The 20,478-nt window shown below is 36.2% G+C and overlaps 1 protein-coding gene and 1 long non-coding RNA gene across 2 annotated transcripts; both read left to right on the top strand.

Annotated features, from left to right (window-relative positions):
* Positions 1-10,725: 10,725 nt before the first annotated feature.
* LOC125664432 (E3 ubiquitin-protein ligase TRIM71-like) lies at positions 10,726-12,765 on the top strand. The gene has a single exon (XM_056151141.1). The coding sequence runs from the start codon at positions 10,726-10,728 to the stop codon at positions 12,418-12,420; it is 1,695 nt and encodes a 564-aa protein (XP_056007116.1). The 3' UTR covers positions 12,421-12,765.
* A 2,483-nt stretch (positions 12,766-15,248) lies between these two features.
* LOC130050888 (uncharacterized) lies at positions 15,249-15,920 on the top strand. Its single transcript, XR_008799268.1, has 2 exons — positions 15,249-15,392; positions 15,620-15,920. It is a non-coding gene; the product is annotated as an uncharacterized LOC130050888 (long non-coding RNA).
* Positions 15,921-20,478: the final 4,558 nt, after the last annotated feature.

Genomic DNA, 20,478 nt, shown 5'->3' with positions numbered 1-20,478 from the left:
ACAATTTGGGTTTTGAGTCCCGTGATCTGGAGTAATAAATGTGCCTTTTTGCTAACAAAAGAAAATTTTCCAAACAACTTCCATCAATATTGCCTAGTAACACACTTTTTTGTGATTTTATAACCTTTGACAAATACATTGTACCATTTCACAAAATCTCTCCAGAAGGCAGATACATACACCCAGTCATCAACAATATGAGTCACTGTTTCTCTTTCACTTTTGCAAAATGAACACAAGTCATTATCTACAAGTTTAAGTTTGCGAAGGAAAGAGTTTGTAGCTGTATAACACATAAGAATACGGTATTGAAGATAAATTATTATTGTTTCTTTTGTGCATAAAGATGCATTCATATAATGAAATTCCCAACATTTTTCTGAAATAATTTCACTGAGATAAGCTTCCCACTTCTCTCTTTTGAGTTGTGGGGCTATGAACTCCTTTTCCTTCAAAACTTGATAATAAAATTTAACATAAGAACTAGAGTTCATTTTCTGTACAATACACTGATTTGGACTCAACAATTCATGATGTACTTTGCATTGTTTTTTAAAATCAGCAATTTGTCTTTTAATTTCAATCCCAAGGTGTAATAACTTGCATTTCCAAAGAAGAAAAAGACAGACGCTATATAAAAAATTGGCGACCAATATCATTATTAATGTTGATTACAAAATTGGTTTTAGTGCCATAGCAAATCGTTTAAAGAAAGTACTAACAAGTATCATAGGTGACTCTCAGAAGGGTTTTATAAAGGGACGGTTTATTGGTGAAAACACTCGTTTTTGTATGATTTGATTGACTATCTAAAAAAGTAAAATCAGCCAGGATTGTTATTATTATTAGATTTTGAAAAAGTGTTTGATTCATTGGAATGGGATTTTATTGTAAAGGCACTCAGGTCCTTCAATTTAGGGGAATCTATTGTAAAATGATTTTTTACTCTATACACCCTCTAGTATCAGTTGTGTAATTAACAATGGAAACTTATATAAATTCTTCAGTTTTGAACGAGGCTGTAGACAAGGAGATCCATTGGCACCATATATCTTTATTATTACAGTTGGCAAAAGCACTTAAAGAAAATCGAAATATTAAGGGTGTAACTGTGGCTGGAAAATAAAATAAATTAGGCCAGTATGCGGAAAACTCTTTTTTTAACGTTAGATGGCAGTGAAAAATCACTTAGAGAATCTATGAGAGTTATTGATATGTTTAGAATGATTTCTGGACTACGTTTAAATATTTCAAAATCACAAGCAATTTGGTTGGAAAGCAAATCAGGTTCGGTGGAAACTTTGTGTAATGATCTGAAAATAAAATGGGGAAATAGCAATTTAAGCTCCTCGAAATAGTATTTACAAAACATCTGGAAGACATGACCTTATGTAATTATCAATCTAAAATCAATGCCATTAAAATTGCTAGGTTTGTGGACTAAACGGGATTTAACTCCAATAGGTAAAATCACAATTATCAAAACTTTAGCACTCCCAAAACTCATACACTTATTTTCAGCATTGCCTGACCCACCTAAACAAGTACTGGAAGAGTTGAATAAAATATTTTTTTAATTTATTTGGGGATACAAGGTAGAAAAGTTGAAAAGAAATACAATTGTGGGTAATTATGATGAAGGGGGACTAAATATGGTACATTTGGCATCTTATATATCTTATATTAAGCTGAAATGGGTCAAAAGGTACCTTGCTGATGTTTCTTCTTATCTAGCATATTTATGATATCTTGTGTTTTCATGTTTTATATGTACGATCAGGATAGGTACAGTTTTTAATGTTTTATTTATTTCCTATGTATTATGTGCATAACATTCTGTTGTAAGATATATATATATGCATTTTAAAGCACCTTTGAGCGTACATAGTGTATGAAAAGGATGCTATATAAATATGGTATTATTATTTTATTTATTTATTGCTGATAATGAGGGTATATGGCAACATATGTTGCATAGTATTTTAAATCTTAGGAATGTGGATTTCATTTTTCACCTATCCAAAGAAAAACTTAATGAATTTGTAAATCATATTGACAATGTGTTTTGGAAAGATGTGTTTAAAGCTCTATCAAAAGTTAAAGAAAGTACTCTTTCTGTTACAGATTATTTGAATTTAGATATAAGAAACTTTGTTGATGTTAAATAATGGAATTTTAATACAAATTGGGTTGACAGAGGCATTAAGACCTTGAATGACTTAGTTTTGCAGAATGAAACATTCAAATACTTTACTGATCTAAAAGATGTGGTTGGTACAAAGAACTTTTTGAGCTATTATTGTCTTATTTCAAAAGTACCCTACCTACCAACTTCCCTACCTCTCTACCTGAAGTTGTACACGTTTAAAAGCATAACCAATATTTGTACGCAGATGAGAAGAAACGTAAATTCGAAATTTCCTCATTTCATTTCTCAAACTTCTAAAACTAACCACGGCATAGGTGCTGTGTGGGTCAAAGTTCAAGGTCTATGGGTCAAACAAAATGGCTTATCAATTCCAATGTGTTTTATTCACCGTTTTCTTCTCTTGAGTTCTATAAACGGCTTAAGCAAAATCATTTAATGCCCTGATGAAAAAGGTCTTGGTATCTAAACAATCTCTATAAAGTGATAGTAGTTTACCAGGAATAAATGGAGGGGGAAGTCCTGCTATGGGGGGGGGGAAGTTTGACTCTACAACTAGTGATAGAGTAGGTCTTCCCACGGGGAAGTCTGGCTCTAGAGTGAGACTTACCCGGGGGTTCTCCTACTCTAAAGTGAGCCTTCCCCCAGGCGGAAGGCTCACTCTAGAGCCAGGCTTCCGGGGGAAGGCTCACTCTAGAGTCAGGGTTCCGGGGGGAAGTCTCATTATGGGGGAAGGCTCACTCTACAACACCGGTCATCATTAGCCATGATTGTTATCAAAACATCTTTCTCAGGTAGCTGTAGACCACGGTCTCTGCAAACGTCAATCAACCTAAGCTCTATTGTCAAAAGTTTGATTGACCGGCGGCTTATCATTGATCACGACACAGGTAAAATTTGGGGGCGTTAACTTTTAAAACATTACTGACTGCAAAAACGGTCACAGGTACATGTATGTGTATACATGTATTTGTTACATAAGACTTTTCGTCTGTTTCAACGCCCCAGACATCGATCGGCGCACGCTTCGCCCGTGAAACAGCAAAAGTAACTTCACGAAAACTGAATTATCCCTGTCTTGTTTCTATTGAGTCATTCTGATGTTAGTACCGCCCATGCGATAACAAGGTGGGAGGAGCTCATTTTATCACATATGCGATAACAAAACCCTATTGATGACAACCAGATACAATACTGATCGAAATGCAAACCTCATTAGAAACATTTCAGTGACAGTAGGTGACTCACAAATTGATCCTTCAACCTGCGTTCGAAATCTTGGTGTCATGTTTGACTCCAAGATGGATATGGAGAAACAAGTGAACTCTGTCAGCAGATCTTGTTATGCACAGTTGCGGCAAATAGGCCACATCAGAAAATATTTAACAACAGAAGCAACTAAATCTCTTGTGAACTCCCGAATTACATCAAGGTTAGATTACTGTAACGCTCTCCTGGTTGGTGTTCCAAAGAAAGTCCTGAGCAAGCTCCAACATATTCAGAACACCGCCGCACGTCTCATATCCAGGACCTCTCGTTACAACCATATCACTCCAATACTAAGAGAACTACACTGGTTACCTGTCCAGTATAGGACACAATATAAGATACTTACTTATACTTACAAAGCCTTACATGATGAGTGCCCAACTTATATCAAACAATTACTAGAGGCATATAAGGGGTGCTAGTCATGTCGCCCCATCGGCATTTCGCCCCATGCACGAGTGCCCCAAAGTATTTTATGGTCTCCCCAAACCAGATCCACACGCCCATAGTCGAATATCGAACGCCCCAAAGTCTTATTATGAACGCCCCAAAGTCTTATTATGAACGCCCCAGAAGTCTTTTACGAACGCCCCACTAAAATTATCTTCTTATAGGTTTTATAATATTCTTTTAAAAGAGAATCGTATTAATTTGAATCTGAATTTCATAATTTATCAAAGTATAATTATACATAATTTGATAAGAAAAACAATAATTTCCGATTGTCTTTAGACTGGAGGTGGTTACGAAATCATGAATGTGTTGCTTATTTGGGGGGTGTCTATGTCAATGTTAAATTGTAGTCAATACATTCTATGTAATTGGTGATATTTGTTTTCCTAAAACATATTGATACGATAAATTCTATGTAAAAGAGAAGACAGAATATATGAATACAGTAGTACACAAAGAATAATTTAAACACTGCAATAACATAAGTAGATGTAATTTATGCAGCTTGTAATCAATTCTACCATAATATCGTATGGAATTAATAAATAGTTTACACTTTAATTGTAGGTATAAATATTATAAACAAAAGATACAAAATAGGAAAAACAAATAGGAAACATGAAAAGAAAGAAAATCGGATATTGATTCTATGACAATAAAATGATATTGGTTTACACAAATCTCTTTTTAGACAGGATAAATTCATGCACAATTTTAAATACTGCAATATTTTGGTTGAATGTAAGATTGTTATCTCCATTCAAAATAAGTTCAATGGATGAATGTAACGGCAATTGCAAATTACTCAAACTTTGATTAGTTTGTGTCTTTGTCTTGTATTTTGGACAATTCATGAAGAAGTGAAATACAGTTTCAGAAATATTTCCACACAGATCACAAATTTGATTTTCCCTCAGAAAATGATTAAATAGATCAGCATGTATTGATCTTGATGAATTCATTCTTAATTAAACCAGTTATTATTCTTACAATATTGCATATGGTAGCAATTTAAAATATTTTACGAGTAATATAATATGAGTTTTTATTTTATTTCAGGAGTATCGTGTACAAAATATAGATGCATGGTGAAAGGAACTTTGGAACGCCAGTGGCATTGTTCACAGTGCATCCTTGTTCCGGAGTCTCCAGAGAGAATTCGCTTTCCATTCCAGTTAACTCCTAATGTTTCGCCACCGTATTTCGCAGTTCCCAGAACTCCCTCTCCCAATCCATCGCCTCCATCCCCACAGCTGATAGTTCCAGTACTTCCGTCTCCAGAGATGTTACCCCCGTCACTTCCGTCTCCAGAGATGTTACCTTCGTCGCCTCCGTCTCCAGAGATGCTAAACCCAGTGCCAAAACCAAGGACTCCTTTGCCTATTCCAGCACCTGCCCACGGGATTCCTTCAGGCCGACATATCTTCCGATGGTCAACGCTACTTGTTATTTGCGACAGAGGAGCAACTCGACGTCCTTGCTGACCTCCAGACCTGGTTTGTTGACGGGACTTTCAAGGTTGTGAGATCTCCTTTTGTGCAACTTTTTTCAATTCATGGGTTTTTTGGAAATCAGCAGAAGCAAGTTCCCCTTCTGTTTGCTTTCATGACAAGGAAACAAACTTCGGATTATATCACAGTTTTCCGTGAAGTAGTCAACATCCTCCCGAGACGAGCCGCTGTGCAGACAGTAGTAGCAGCTAGGTTTTGAAAAGGCAACGTGGTCTGCACTGCGAACAACAATTCCTGGAGTGTCCCTTTTCGGGTGTAATTTCCACTGGTCGCAGGCAATCTGGAGAAAGGTCGAGGAAGTTGGTCTACAGACCCTGTACACCGAGGATCGCCATGTGTACACCAAAGTGCGGAGCATTCTCGCCCTCCCATTCCTCCCAGTTGACATCGTGCAGGAGGCTTTTACCAGCGTCAAAGAGGATATAGGGTCAAATCCAGCATTGACCTCACTTGTGGCTTACGTGGAGAGGAACTGGGTGGAGAGCAACACCCTTCCAATTCCATCATGGAACGTTTTTAAGAAAGACACGAGGACAAATAACGATTGCAAGGGATGGCACAGGAGGCTTAATAATTGCGCCATGGAATCTACGCCACCATTCTACATCCTGGTTCCCATGCTGTACAGTAAGGCTGAGAAGTTACTGCTTCAAAGGCAAATGGTGGCCGAGGGATCTCTCCAGAGATTACAGCGGAAGGAGGTCCGAGAGAGACAACAGCGCTATGAGGATTTGTGGGGACAATATGAAGGTCTCCTGACTGAACGCCTAGTTACTTCAGTAGTTTTCCAAGGGCTGTGGTTACAGGCGTGGTTGATGGAAAATATACATATCCACAAAGTTAAAGCGAAATGACAGTATCCAAACTTTAAAGTCTACTTTCGTACTTTGAATTTATTGTTTTCAATATGCGAATAAATTTAAAATTGTTGAACCACAGTATCCTTGTTATCATATTACTAAGTTTGTGAACTTAAAGCATCAAAGTATAATTCATTGAATTTGACTGAGCAGCATAACACATAAATAAATACTAATTGACTGATCTAATGTATGCAATCCAAACACGGCATTTTGTATCGACAATTAATTATATCAAATACCCGATATAGATATGAAAATCAAGTTAAACCATATTTCTTCAGTTGATTATCATTAACTTACAAGTGTACTAACATTTATAATAGTATTGTTAATCTTTTATCGTATGTACATTTATTTCAATAATGGTGAATATTCATGAAGGCAAAGTTAGGAAATAATTACGTATACGTAAATTATTTGGGGTGTTCGTATAATACGATTCATGGAGCGTTCATACATATACTAAGACTTTGGTGCTTTTCTGTATATTTATTTACCTGATTATAATAATTATCATGTAATTATTTTTAACTAAATCAACATATAACTTTTATTAACGATGGCCACGATTATTTGTGAAGACAAAAAGAAAGAAAAATCAGTACATCGGTACATTATTTGGGGCGTTCGTAAAGGACTATTTTCAAGTACGCTTTTTTCCCCACTGATGACGATTATTTATACAGGCAAAGTGAAGAAATAATCCAGCACATTATTGTGGATGATCGTAATTGTGACTTTACATTGTTTCAAGTACTTTTTTTTTCAATGGTGGCGATTATTTATTATGTCAAAATGATAAACTGATCTAGTACATTATATGGGGCGTTCGTAAAAGACTTTCGGGGCGTTCATAATAAGACTTTGGGGCGTTCGTAATTGTAGTTTGGGGCGTTCGATATTCGACTATGGGGCGTTGTGGATTTGTTTTGGGGCGACCATGAATTACTTTGGGGCGCTCGTGCAAGAGGCGAAATGCCGATGGGGCGACATGACTGTAACCCGTATATAAGCCTACCCGAAATCTTAGGTCTATAAAACAATCAGTCACTTTAGTTATTCCAAAAAGTCGAACCGTAACATACAGAGATCGGTTTTCAGAACAATAGCTCCAAAACTGTGGAATGCCCTTTAAGAACATGTAAGGGACTGCAGAACACTGTGTGCATTCAAGAAGTCACTGAAAACACATTTTTTCCATCAAGTTTTCCAAGACTAGTTTCTATAATTTCAGTCATTCGTGTAGGTTAGATTCTGTGAAAAACTGTGAAAACTAAAGACTGTGTGTCTTAGCTTTCGAGTACCATTTTGTGATGTTTTATAAAAAAAATAAATTTAAAAAAAGGGAATTGTATGTTTTAATGTATTATACCTGAGACATTATATGCTGTGTGTGTGCGTGTGTGTATATTTCATTATTATTTTAATACGCCCTGAAACTGATGTTTATTCTTATCTAGCATATTTATGGTATCTTGTGTTTTCATGTTTTATATGTACAATGAGGATAGGTACAGCTTTTAATGTTTTATTTATTTTCTATGTATTATGTGTATAACATTCTCTTGTAAGGTATATATATGCATTGTAAAGCACCTTTGAGCGTACATAGTGTATGAAAAGGGTGCTATATAAATATGGTATTATTATTACCTGAACAACAAAAGAAAATCACTGTAAATATGTGACAATATGGAAATAGAAAGTCTTTGGGACGAGACCAATGTACGATATTATCTTGTATCAAGGTTTAAAGCTGACATGAATTAATAAATACGTACACCTTTCTCATCTTATCCGTCATATTTCTCTCAGGTAGCCTAATTTACTCTACCCGTATATACCCCAAATGTGATTGTCACACCTGAGTGATTTTTCTAAGTGGACTCGACCAGTGCACATCTCCGATAGTAATATTTAAAACTTTGCTCAAAATTACAAAATATTTATTGTATACCAATGCAACATTCCGAAAGTTTAGATAATTTAGAGGGGAAAAAAAGGTAAAAAAAAAAAAAAAAAAAAAAAAAGGGCTTTTCTTTGATACTTGCAAGTGCATGCAAATATTTGCAGTTCCTTATGAATTAATGCGGAGAAATCATTTACCAATTACATACTGATAGAATGGAATAAGCAGAGCATAGAATATATAATTTATTTCAATTCTTGCAAAATACAGGTTCATGCCATATGCATAATATGTAATGCACATGGCATATTCGCCAAAAAAAAAAAAAACCCCGTATCAAATACGGACGTCTATTTAACAGGTATCGGAGATGTGCACTTAACGAAAATATTAGATTCTCTTTATTCTGATAAATGATAACCCCCATTTGTATCTATTTAGAACTTTACAACACGTTGTCATTCCATTATACAGACTGCAACACACTTCACCCGTGCCAAACAGAGTGTCTTCAATCAGGGGAGATGTCAGAGTCGAAAATTTTTCCTGTATTGAATGCTTTTGCAGTTTATAGAAATCGGGAATCTAATCATATACACTGAGCATCTGGTTGGATATATTGCGCACTCGTGACAGAAGACCACCCATCTATTTGATAATGTGAATATTACTCGGATGCTAGAAGATAACAATTACTTCTGCTCAAGTCGAGAAACACGTGTAAGTAGAAATACGGGTATCATTTATAAAGAGTTTTTTAAAAGACCCAGTCACGTGATAAGAACGCGTTTGAGAGATAAACTTGTTTAGCGGACAGAGTGAATCGGACTTGTGTTTCTTTTATGGTTTCGCGTCTAACAATTTTTTTCTCTCTCTTATGTTTCACCATTTTTTAAAATCTATTGTATATACATGTAAATGTTTTTCCAGCCAATTTAGTCAAAATATGTATTAGAATGAAAGATATCAAATAGGATTTTCAAAAGAGTAACCACCATCGTCAGTTGAATATATTGCTAAATTTTTAAACAAAAAGTAGTCATGAGAACATTGTAATCAGAAAACTACATTCCTTTGATGTAAAATGGTTTACAAATTAAACTACTTTATAAAGAAAACTAATTTCTTGATGAACAGTACATACAAACAGCAACAATATAATTGTTTTATCGATTTCTACCAATCCTGATCGGGATCGATACTTTTTTCTCCAGCTTAGATATAGTGATATCTAAAATTTGGTCATTTCGTTTCAATTATTTTTTATGATATATTTCTTGGATATATATCTTTTCTGACATGTTTTTTGAAGATTTTATTCGTAGATTTAGAAAATATTAGCAAATAGGGTTTTCAATTTTCATAAATATTTTTTTTTAAAAATTAGAATGTTTACATCTGAATCTTCTAGGCATGTTTTATCAGATATTCATATCATGCACGAAATCGCAGCGAAATTTGGTCTCAAGAATCTCTTATTTGCAAACAAAACACCTTTTTCATCATTCCGGGAAATATCACAAAAATTTAATATAAAATTGAAAGCTTCTATCACTCTTTCGATGGTGAAACCATACTTCATAAGAAGTGTATTAACCAGTCATTCAATAAAATTTTTGTGTAGTGGGATATTTGTATCTGACGAAAAGAGGGGGGCCTGAGAGTTGTAATTCACTATGTACAGTGCCGGATCAAGCGGGAGGCCTGGAGTTGGACCCCCCCCCCCCCCCCCTTCGTCAAAAGACTATTAAATAACGCATTTTGAGGGTGGACCCCTCCTTCCTTTCAAAACCAAAATTAATGGTAGCTAGACTCCCCACTTTCAAAACTTCCGGGATCCGCCCCTGTACTAATTCAACAAATCCTAAAATATTAAGCAAATAAAACTCAAACGCATAATATTGGATAAGCTGCATGCGCGAGCACAACAGAGTTTATTCATACACGTGTACATAGACATCTGGAGGTCCATTATTCCACTCAACTCATTCTACAACAGAAAAAAGTATATCAAAACACAAATATGTATTTACTATTTAGTACCAAACACGGAGGTCTGCTGCATGAAATCCCCCCCCCCCCCCCCCAATGAATATTGTTAACCGTTTTTTAACAATAAATATGATTCTATTTGTATAAAAAGGCCGAATTCAACATAAAAAGGGATATAATCAAAGATGTTATATTTATACATTGTTTGCAGATTCCAATTTTTTAATGAAAGGAAATCTTTACGTCTGACGTAAATATTAGCAAAACTACCCAACATAAACTAGGTCAAAGCAAACTTTAAAACTATATATTTACTCAAGCGATAACACGTAGATAGTGTATACAGGCTGACATACGCCGCACAGGTATTTAATGCTCAGGACTAGACGGAAGGCCGAAAGAACAGGGAGGCCATTTTGGATTTTCAGGTGAGACAGAATTATTATGTTAGTAATGACCGCTGTGTTTTATATCATACTATAATTCTATTTCGTTAATTGTTGTAATCTGTCAAAATCTTTAAATGAAATTCCGTTTTTATTTATTTAACAGTAAACTTCTCGTGTTATCCCGATATCAGAAATGCATCCCCGGCGCAGTGCTCAGGAAGTCCTACTGTGTGACCTCTGTGAAGCTTTCCCCCTACAGAGTCACTGTGAACTTTGTAATATAAATCTCTGTGTTAACTGTGCAGGGAAGCATGTCTCAGACTCGTCTAAAAGACACAAAGTCGTGCCATTTTTACACAGAAAGTCTACTCCTAACTACCCAAAATGTCCAGACCACGCCGATAAACAATGTGAAATGTACTGTGAAAAATGCGACATTCCTGTCTGTATTACCTGCGTCACTTCAGGTAAACACAAAGGTCACGATATATCAGATGTTCTGGAAAAACTCAACGCTAAAGCAGAAAGTTTACAAAAAGATTTAGAAGAACTGGAGACAAGAATTTACCCCCGATATGAAGAAATGGCGTCCGATGTCCAAACAGAGAAATCCGAGTTAGAAACGAAATACGGGAAACTGACGACAGATGCCGATGAACAAGGAGAAGCCTTACACCGGGAGGTCACCGCCATTGTCAACCAGCGGAAATCCGTCATTGCGGAGATGAAAACTAAACATCTGGACGCGCTAAATAAAAATACAGATGAAATCACACAGAAAATGGCGGAACTCAAACAGATCATGTCCGACTTGAAATCAATGCTAAAATCAAATGACGTCTCCTTAACCTCTACTTACAAATCTAGGAATTCCGAATTCAGAACATTACCGCCTAAAGTCCGAGTTACATTACCGAGTTTTTCTGCTCAGAAAATAAACAAAGATCAGCTCAATAAAATGGTTGGTTCTGTGTCCTCATTGTCCATTACAAAAGAACAAGGCGACACAATGAAGTCAGCAGAAGCTGTATCGTCTCCTCCAGTCAAACCACTGCTTGATGAACCGCGCGTCACCGCCACCATAGACACTGGGTATGGATTAGGACTACACAGTGTTAGCTGTCTGAGTGAAGATCAAGTCTGGACAGGCGGGGAGAACGAAACCATGAAGCTGCTCAACCTCCAGAGTAAACTACTGACATCAATACAAACCAAGTCAGGGAAACAACCACAGGACATAGCAGTGACACGGGACGGAGATCTTGTTTATACTGACATTAGTAATAACACCGTGAACTTAATTAAGAATAAACAGATACAGACCGTGATCACACTACAGGGGTGGGTACCTCGCGGTGTCTGCTGTACCGCGGATAACGATCTCCTGGTTATCATGGACAGTGATGATAGAAAACAATCCAAAGTCGTGCGTTATTCCGGCTCCACAGAGAAACAAAGCATTCAGTTTGATGATCAGGGTCGTCCTCTCTACTCATCTGGTGGTTATATCTTTAAATGCCTCAGTGAGAACAAGAACCTGGATATCTGTGTGGCTGACTGTGGAGCTAGTGCAGTAGTGGTGGTCAATCAGTCAGGAAAACTCCGATTTAGATACACTGGTCATCCCTCTAATACCAAGCAATCATTTAAACCATTCGGCATCACTACAGACAGCCAGAGTCACATCCTGACAGCAGACAGCCAGAGTCACATCCTGACAGCAGACTGTTGGAATAACCGTATCCACATCCTAGATCAGGACGGACAGTTCCTCCGTTACATTCACTGTGATTTAGAGTCTCCATGGGGTTTATGTGTGGACATCAGAGACAACCTCTTTGTGGCTGAGTGGTTCACTGTTAAAGTGAAGAAAATCCAATATCTATAAACACAGCGTTATTTACACATCTCTACAGTGTTAATTACATCTACCAACACAGTGTTAATTACATCTACCAACACAGTGTTAATTACATCTACCAGCACAGTGTTAATTGCATCTACCAACAGTGTAATTTACAGAACAGTGTTAATTCCTTCTACTTGTTAATTACATCCCTGTGTTAATTACAGTCCTATGTTAATTACAGCCCTGTGTACATTACAGTCCTCTGTTTGTGATGTGTAACATGTATTTGTGTTTGTGAGTTTAACAGAACATTATTTTGTTTGTGAATTAATTCAATATGTGTTTGATTTTACAATGTATATATTAGATAAACATGATACAGAGTTCAGTCTTACATTATTACTGAGTACTTACTTAGATTTGTAGTACTGTAACAGAGAGTGACCCCAAATGTCCAGTCTTCATCACAGATCTTCAGATTCAAGGTCACAGTCTTCTGTTGACCATCAATAACATCACACCACTTATCTAAATCTCCACCCTCCTACAAAATAAACAAAGTGTAATCATATCAAACTGAATTGTCAAGGATAGTTTGTGATATATAGATGTAATGGGAAGGAAAAGAAGATATGGCTGAACCGGAAATCGAATCCAAGGCCCTTCGTTCCCATGATATGACTGGACTGGGAATTGGACCCGAGACCCCTGTATTACTAGTCAGGTGCTCTAACCACTGAGCTATCCAAACCAATAACCATGGTTTGACTGGACCGGAAATCAAACCCGACACCCCTGTATTACATATGCAATAGTCAGGTGCTCTAAACACACAAAACTATCCAGGCCAATATCCACAATACAAAGTGAGCTTTTCCAATTGAAATCTATCTGTTGTTATTGACTTTTTACATTAATCTTCTCCACAACCACTTGGCCAAATCCAATCAAAACTGGTACCATTTCATCCTTAGGTAAAGGGAATTCATGTTTGTTGAAATGATTGACTGATTGATTGTATCTTGTTTAACATTTTAATTTAGACCTATACTCGGCACTTACGGCCATTGAGCAGTGAGGGTTCTTTAGCGTGCCACATCTACTGTGACACGGGACATCCGTTTTTAAGGTCATCTCTGAGGACCTTTGACATTCACACCTGATGCCGAGCGTTTGACGATGGAACTGTCACTACCTGTTTTAACAACTTAGGTCTGTTGTGCCCAGGATTCGAACCCCGTCCTTTCGCATGCGGGGTGTGCACTCTAATCTCTAGACCACCACAGCGGTACCATTTGTTCAAATGAAGGGTCAAAGGGAAAATAATCAAGAAAAGGCAAAAATAGGGTGGGTCATTTAAACTCCTCTCAAGAACCACTGGGCCAGAAAAAATGAGATTGATGTAAAAGTTTCTTGATATAGTATAGATAAAAGTTTCTTAAAACCATGGACTCTCTGGGTTTGGGTAGGACCTCATCAGGGGGTCAAAGTTTTACATGGAGATATAAAGGAAAAAATCTTCACAAGAACGAGAAGGTCATAATTAATCATATCAATATGCAAGCATCCCCAGGTAGTGAAGATTCAAGTTTGTTCACAATGTTGTCCTCGGGGAAGGATGAGGGGTGAACCACAATAATGGACACAAATTTTTACGGGGATGTATGGGGGAAATGTTTTTGAAATTCTTCATCTAAAAAACAGCAGGGTCATGATTAGTCATGTTAATATGCAAACACGTTCAGATAGTGCAGGTAATTCACTTAAACAATTCATTTTCAAGTGTAACAGGTGTGTGGAGTCAAGTGTTTTATACCCCTGCGACTATAGCTGGGGAGGGGGAGGCATATTGTCCTGTCCTGTATATCTACCCCCTACTTTAACATTGCTACTAACTTTTGAATTGTGAGTTATGGCTCTCATATGTCATATATCGACATTCTATGTTAAAAGACTTTCCTGACGTTACCAGAGATTTCAATCTTGTGACCTAAACCTTAGAGTTTGATTTTTTTAAAAGAAACCCAAACTTACACAGTATCTCCTGAACTATTTAAAGTGCGGCCTTTAGATTTTGTATATAGATTCCTTCTGACAGAACCTTTCATTTTACACCATGGTCTTTGACTCTGCAATCTTGACCTTGAAGTTTGACTTAAACTAAACGTTGACCACACTCTTTTCTTTGTTATTCACAATTGTTTTTAACTTCTTGAGATTTTACTGCTCACGGTTCTTCAAAGAGATAATACAGCTCATTTTGCCCAAAAATCACAAAAATGACAACTTTCCTAAGAGCTTTCTAAAATTTTGTTGCATTACTGAAGGTATGAACTTTGCCATTTAGATACATTTCTAAAGTTGAAAATTCTCGTTTAAACGTTAAAATTAATACTTTCTGACGGCTCTTGCAAAATTATAGATCCTCCAAAAATAATGTTCAGACGCATGACCACTGACAAGGTACAGTGCTGCCCTCCAGTGAGAGAAAGCGAAAATAGGTAGAACCAGTATTTTGACATATGCGAGAATAATGAGATACAACTCATACATACATGCCAACTTTCCCAATTTAGGTGGGATCTTCCCGATTTTACCCTATGGTCCCGCTTTCCCGATCGGGAAAGCAAAATTACCCTAAAATCCCGATTTGAAATTTTTTCCGACCAAAATTTCCGATTTCACGATTGAAAACGAGTTTGAAAGCGGGATAATCGTGAAATCTCGTGACCAGAATTGGAAATCCCGCGTCATTTCTGAACTGGCCAATCAGAAATCGGGACAATAGTCAGCCATTGCTGTTTACCTGTGTCGCATGGTGTCGGGTTGGTCTGCCTGTGTCGGGGTGTTTATTGGACAGTGCGAAGCATGTTTTGATTGTAATTAATCGGGAAGACGGATTTCAAATTGACCTATCCTTTACACAAACGTGAATGACAACGATGCTAGTGTCACCACCAAACAATCGGACATTCCGCCTCTCGCTGACAGCATCCAAAATTTGCAATAAGGTACGTCAAGTATATATTTTTTCCAACTATAATAATATAGGCTATCCAAATCTATCTGTCTATAGCGATGTTTTATATAGTCTATATAGTGTAGTATTCATTAAATATACTTTGTGATGCATAATTCGCACAAGTCTGTATTGAATTTTTTATTTAGCAAGTAGCCTTAATTTACAAGTAAAACGGAATATTTTGATGTGTTTTTTTTTTCCTGGTAATTATTTCAGATGTCATGGGTGCAAAGATTTTGTTCGCAAACTTCATAGCAGGGCAGATCACTCCTTTTTTGGTTGCAATGCAGATTATTCCACCAGTCTCTGCAAGCCCATGTTTACAGACAAGCAAGATCGCCTTTGCAGTCGTACCTAAATGCATGTGCTTTAATTTAAATTTTGATATATAGACCGGCCAATGTTTATTGTATGGTGTAAAAGGATGCAACCTTAAATATTATTTGATATTATGTATGTGACTTGTTGGAGAAGATTTTTTGCTGAATAGATGATTTTAATAAAATATTAATGTATATCTTTCAACGTTTTTTTTATATAGTTAATGGTCAAACACATTTGATGTTGTGTTAATATATGATACATTAACAATGATTTGATTGATATTTTATTTGAAAGGACAAATATTTATTTTCATGCTAAAATGTCGTGAATTTTGAGCTTTGAAAAAAGGTCGTCGTGCGCAAAATCCCCCATGGGGATTTTTAAAAGTTGGCATGTATGCTCATACGTGAACTAAAATTTACATGTGGATCAGTATGACCATAACCAAGAGCTATGAGAAGCACATGCAGGTCTTTAAAAGTAAGTTTTATGTTTATCTCAATACGTTTCGCATTTGTTTAACAAAAATTGTTTGGTCAATAGGGATATGGAATGGCTTCCATTAGGGGGATCCTTTATAATTTGTTAATTATATGAAATGTAGCTGTCGTTCTAAATCACGTGAGATAAAACGTCCAAGTATTAAAGCATGAAGAAACCTTTGAATTTCAGATGATCTTCAAAGCATAGCCGAGAGCACACTGATGCGTTCAATGTTATAAATTGACAGTATCAATATGATTTTATCATTTTATTGATACATGATTTTAAAAAATACTTAAGACCATGCCAATTTGTAATCTAGTTTGTCGGATTCGCCACTTCGATTTGTAACAAATCCAAATTATAATATTATCAAAAAATAATATCCGCCCGCGAGTTCAAAAATATCCGTAAATATTTTTTTTAGTTTTTACAACAAGCGCACAAATAACTTTGATGTATATGCTGACAAATGACAGAAGCGCGGGCTCTCGAGAAATTTCCTAACAGTGTAATACGGTTAAGTTATTCATGATGTCTATCTTAATATGTACGATACTTCATAACACTGGATTGGAAGTTGTTCGTTATGCTGGAATCGAACTGGAAGCCGATGAAACTTTTGAAGCGCTATTCGATGCCACTATTTAGAGAACATTGATAGCATATGCTTGATTGTTTGATTAGCCTATATATTGACTGAAGTCTCTCTTGAGAATATTTCACTCACATGAAGACGTTACCATTGCCGGTGAAGGGCTGCAAAATTTAGGTCTATGCTCAGCGCTTATGGCACTGAGGGATCTTTATCGTGCCAAACCCGCTGTGACAAGGATCTCAGTTTTTTGCAGTCCTATCTGAAGGACCGCCCCATTTATTCGCCTCTTACAACAAGCAAGGAGTACTGATCGATGACTATTTTAAACCGGACCGACAGTTAACGACAAATTCACAAAAGGTTTGGTGATGTCATATCAAAATTCAAGAAAATGCTCAAAGCGATGCAATGGATATTGCATTTGCAATGAATGCCAAAACTTGATGTGTCCCTAGCAATATGCAATTATCTCTGAATCGAAAGTTTGTAGAAATGAAACTTAAATAAAATGCTTCAAAAAGACCTTATCAGTTAATGTTGCAAAGTACATGTATTAGGTATAAAGAAAATAAGTCTTTGAAACCTGAAATACTTCTTATTTATTGTAAACTATATCAACAAAGTTGAAAAATATTAAGTTTATGTGGTAAACAAATGATATCTGATGATTTTAGATCTTTATTTTTAGGCGCCCGCTTTTTAAAATCACACTTAATTCAATTAAAAATATTTATATTTCTTGTATTCGCTCGCCTCATAATTTTTATCTCCAAAATTAAAAATAATATTTGTAAAATAATTTCGCCCTCTCGCCTCACTTTTTTTGTTTGAAAATCCGAAGAACTATTTTACAAATTGGTGTGGCCTAATTAGAATATGAAAATGAGCTGTAGTGTTGATCCTTTTCACTTTTATCTTCGATAATATACTGCTTTTGAAAACAACAGGCCCACAAGTTTTTTTGGTCACCTGAAAACTAGTGAAAAAGTATCGACACTACTCCCACATGCTATGAAATCTAGAAAAAAATTCCTGTTCTGAACATCTTAACTAAATTCTAATGTTCAGCAACAGTATAAAAAAAGATATGTTCTTAAAACTTCACTGCCCTCAAATGTGCATACACTGATGTAAGGCTTTAAATAATAGGTGTATTAACATCAAAAGATATGACTAATTTGGACCCATCCTACAGTCATAACCCTGGGTTTTAAAATTCACAATTTTTTGTACACCCTTTTCTGCTATTCCTAAGTATGCATTTAGATTTTATACAGTAACAGCCAACTTACACATAAATAGTATATAGTAAGTTTGGCCCCACCCTGGGGTCAGAACCCCTACTCTTGGGATCATCAAATTTACAATTTTTGGTAAAGGATTGCCTGCTCTATCCATTTACTTTCAATCTAGTATCAATAGCATTAAAAGAGATGTTATTTAAGTGTTTTACACATAAACACTATAATACCATGTTTGGCCCCGCCCTGGGGTCAGAAGCCCTACCCTAAGGATCATGAAATGTATAATTTCGGTAGAGAATTTCCTGCTCTACATCACTATGCAGTTAGTGTTTCTTACATGTGTGCGGTTCTTGAGTAGAATTTTTTTTGAAAATTGGTCAATTTTGGCCAGTTTTCCCCCCACCCCTAAGGCCCCAGGAATCCTGAAATATACAACTTATGGTCTTATAAATATACAACTTAGTCTCCTTGTCCTAAATATGCTTCATACTAAATTTTAAAAGAATTAGAATGAGAGTTATCAAGTTAACAAGAAGTTAAAAATGTTCAATTGTTAACACACGACGGACGACACACAACGCACGACGATGGACGACAACCAATTGCAATAGGTCACCTGAGTAAAAAAAACTAGCTGTGTCGTAGCTATACAATTGCCTTTACTCAAGGTTCATCATTTTACAAAAAGAGAAGATTTTTCTTATATATTACTATGTAATTCTTCTGATCCTCTAATATGACTCCACCATTTTTGATCCCTTATTGTGGTCCCATCTTACTCCGTGGTGCCATAATTTGAACAAATTTGAATCTACACTATGTCAGGAAGCATTTATATAAATTCCAACTTTTCTGGCTTAGCACTTCTTGAGAAGATTTTTAAATGACTCCTCCCTATTTTTTTTATTACCTCCCCTTTAGATGGAGCATGGTCCTCCAATTTGCACAAACTTGAATCCTCTTTACCCAAGCATGCTTTGAGGCAAGTTTGGCTGAGTGATATTAGCCCTGTGGTGCTTGAGAAGAAGTCGAAAATGTTAAAAGTTTATGAAGAGACAAAAACACTGATGCTGGACAAAATGTGATCAGAATAGCTCACTTTAGCTTTCAGCCCATGTGAGCTAAAACAGGGTTAGCATTATATGCCCCAGCCATTGTCTGAATGAGGCATCAAACATTTTACATAATTTCATTAACAAACCTCACATTTTCTACAGCAATAAAATTATCCAAGTCCTACAGAATGTCAGTTTCGGGGAAATTATCCTCATCAATCAGCCGGACATTTCAAGTAACTGCTACCCTGTAAAATTGATTTCAGCATTAAGTACTACGTAACCAAAATGATTTCTTCCCACCATTATATTATGCTATTAGAACAAGAATGTCTACAAAACATCCATGTAATCATTCTGAATGTACCAAATTGAGAACAAACATCAATTTAACAAGATGTGTTTGTGAAACACACATGCCCCCGATAATGGCCACTTCCCAAGATGGCCAAGGTCACAAGGGCAAATATCTTGGTACCAGTAGAAAGATCTTGTCAAAAGAAATGCTTATGTACAATATGAAAGCTCTAATACTTACCATTTAGAAGTTATGACAAATGTAAAAAAAAAAATTAAACGTAGGTCAAATGTCAAGGTCAAAAGGTTCAATACCCACGGAAAGGTCTTGTCACAAGGAATACTCATATGAAATATCAAAGCTCTATCACTTATTGTTCAAAAGTTATTAGCAAGGTTAAAGTTTTCAAAAAGTAGGTCAAACTCCAAGGTCAAGGGATCAAAAATGTTGGTACCCACGGAAAGGTCTTGTCACAAGGAATACTCATGTGAAATATCAAAGCCCTATCACTTATTGTTCAAAAGTTATTAGCAAGGTTAAAGTTTTCAAAAAGTAGGTCAAGGTCATGAGGTAAAAAATGTTGGTACCCACGGAAAGGTCTTGTCACAAGGAATACTCATGTGAAATATCAAAGCTCTATCACTTATTGTTTAAAAGTTATCAGCAAAGTTAAAGTTTTCAAAAAGTAGGTCAAACTCCAAGGTCAAGGTGTCAAAAATGTTATTAGCAAGGTTGAAGTTTTCAAAAAGTAGGTCAAACTCCAAGGTCAAGGGGTCAAAACCGTTGATACCCACAGAAAGGTCTTGTCACAAGGAATACATATGTGAAATATCAAAGCTCTATCATTTATTGTTCAAAAGTTATCAGCAAGGTTAAAGTTATCAAAAAGTAGGTCAAACTCCAAGGTCAAGGGGTCAAAATGTTGGTACCCATGGAAAGGTCTTGTCACAAGGAATACTCATGTGAAATATCTAAGCTCTATCACTTACTGTTCAAAAGTTATTAGCAAGGTTAAAGTTTCAGACAGAATGACAGAATTACAGAATGACAGACAGGACAAAAACAACATGCCC

The sequence above is a fragment of the Ostrea edulis genome, chromosome 1, assembly GCF_947568905.1.
Source record: "Ostrea edulis chromosome 1, xbOstEdul1.1, whole genome shotgun sequence".
In the NCBI taxonomy this organism is placed as follows: Eukaryota; Metazoa; Mollusca; class Bivalvia; order Ostreida; family Ostreidae; genus Ostrea; species Ostrea edulis.
Note: the sequence above shows the minus strand (reverse complement) of the source record. Positions and strands in the feature narration are given on the sequence as shown.

What these genes read in the sequence shown, in the direction of transcription:
- LOC125664432 (XM_056151141.1), top strand. Translation starts at nt 10,726, where the DNA reads ATGCATCCCCGGCGCAGTGCTCAGGAAGTCCTACTGTGTGACCTCTGT.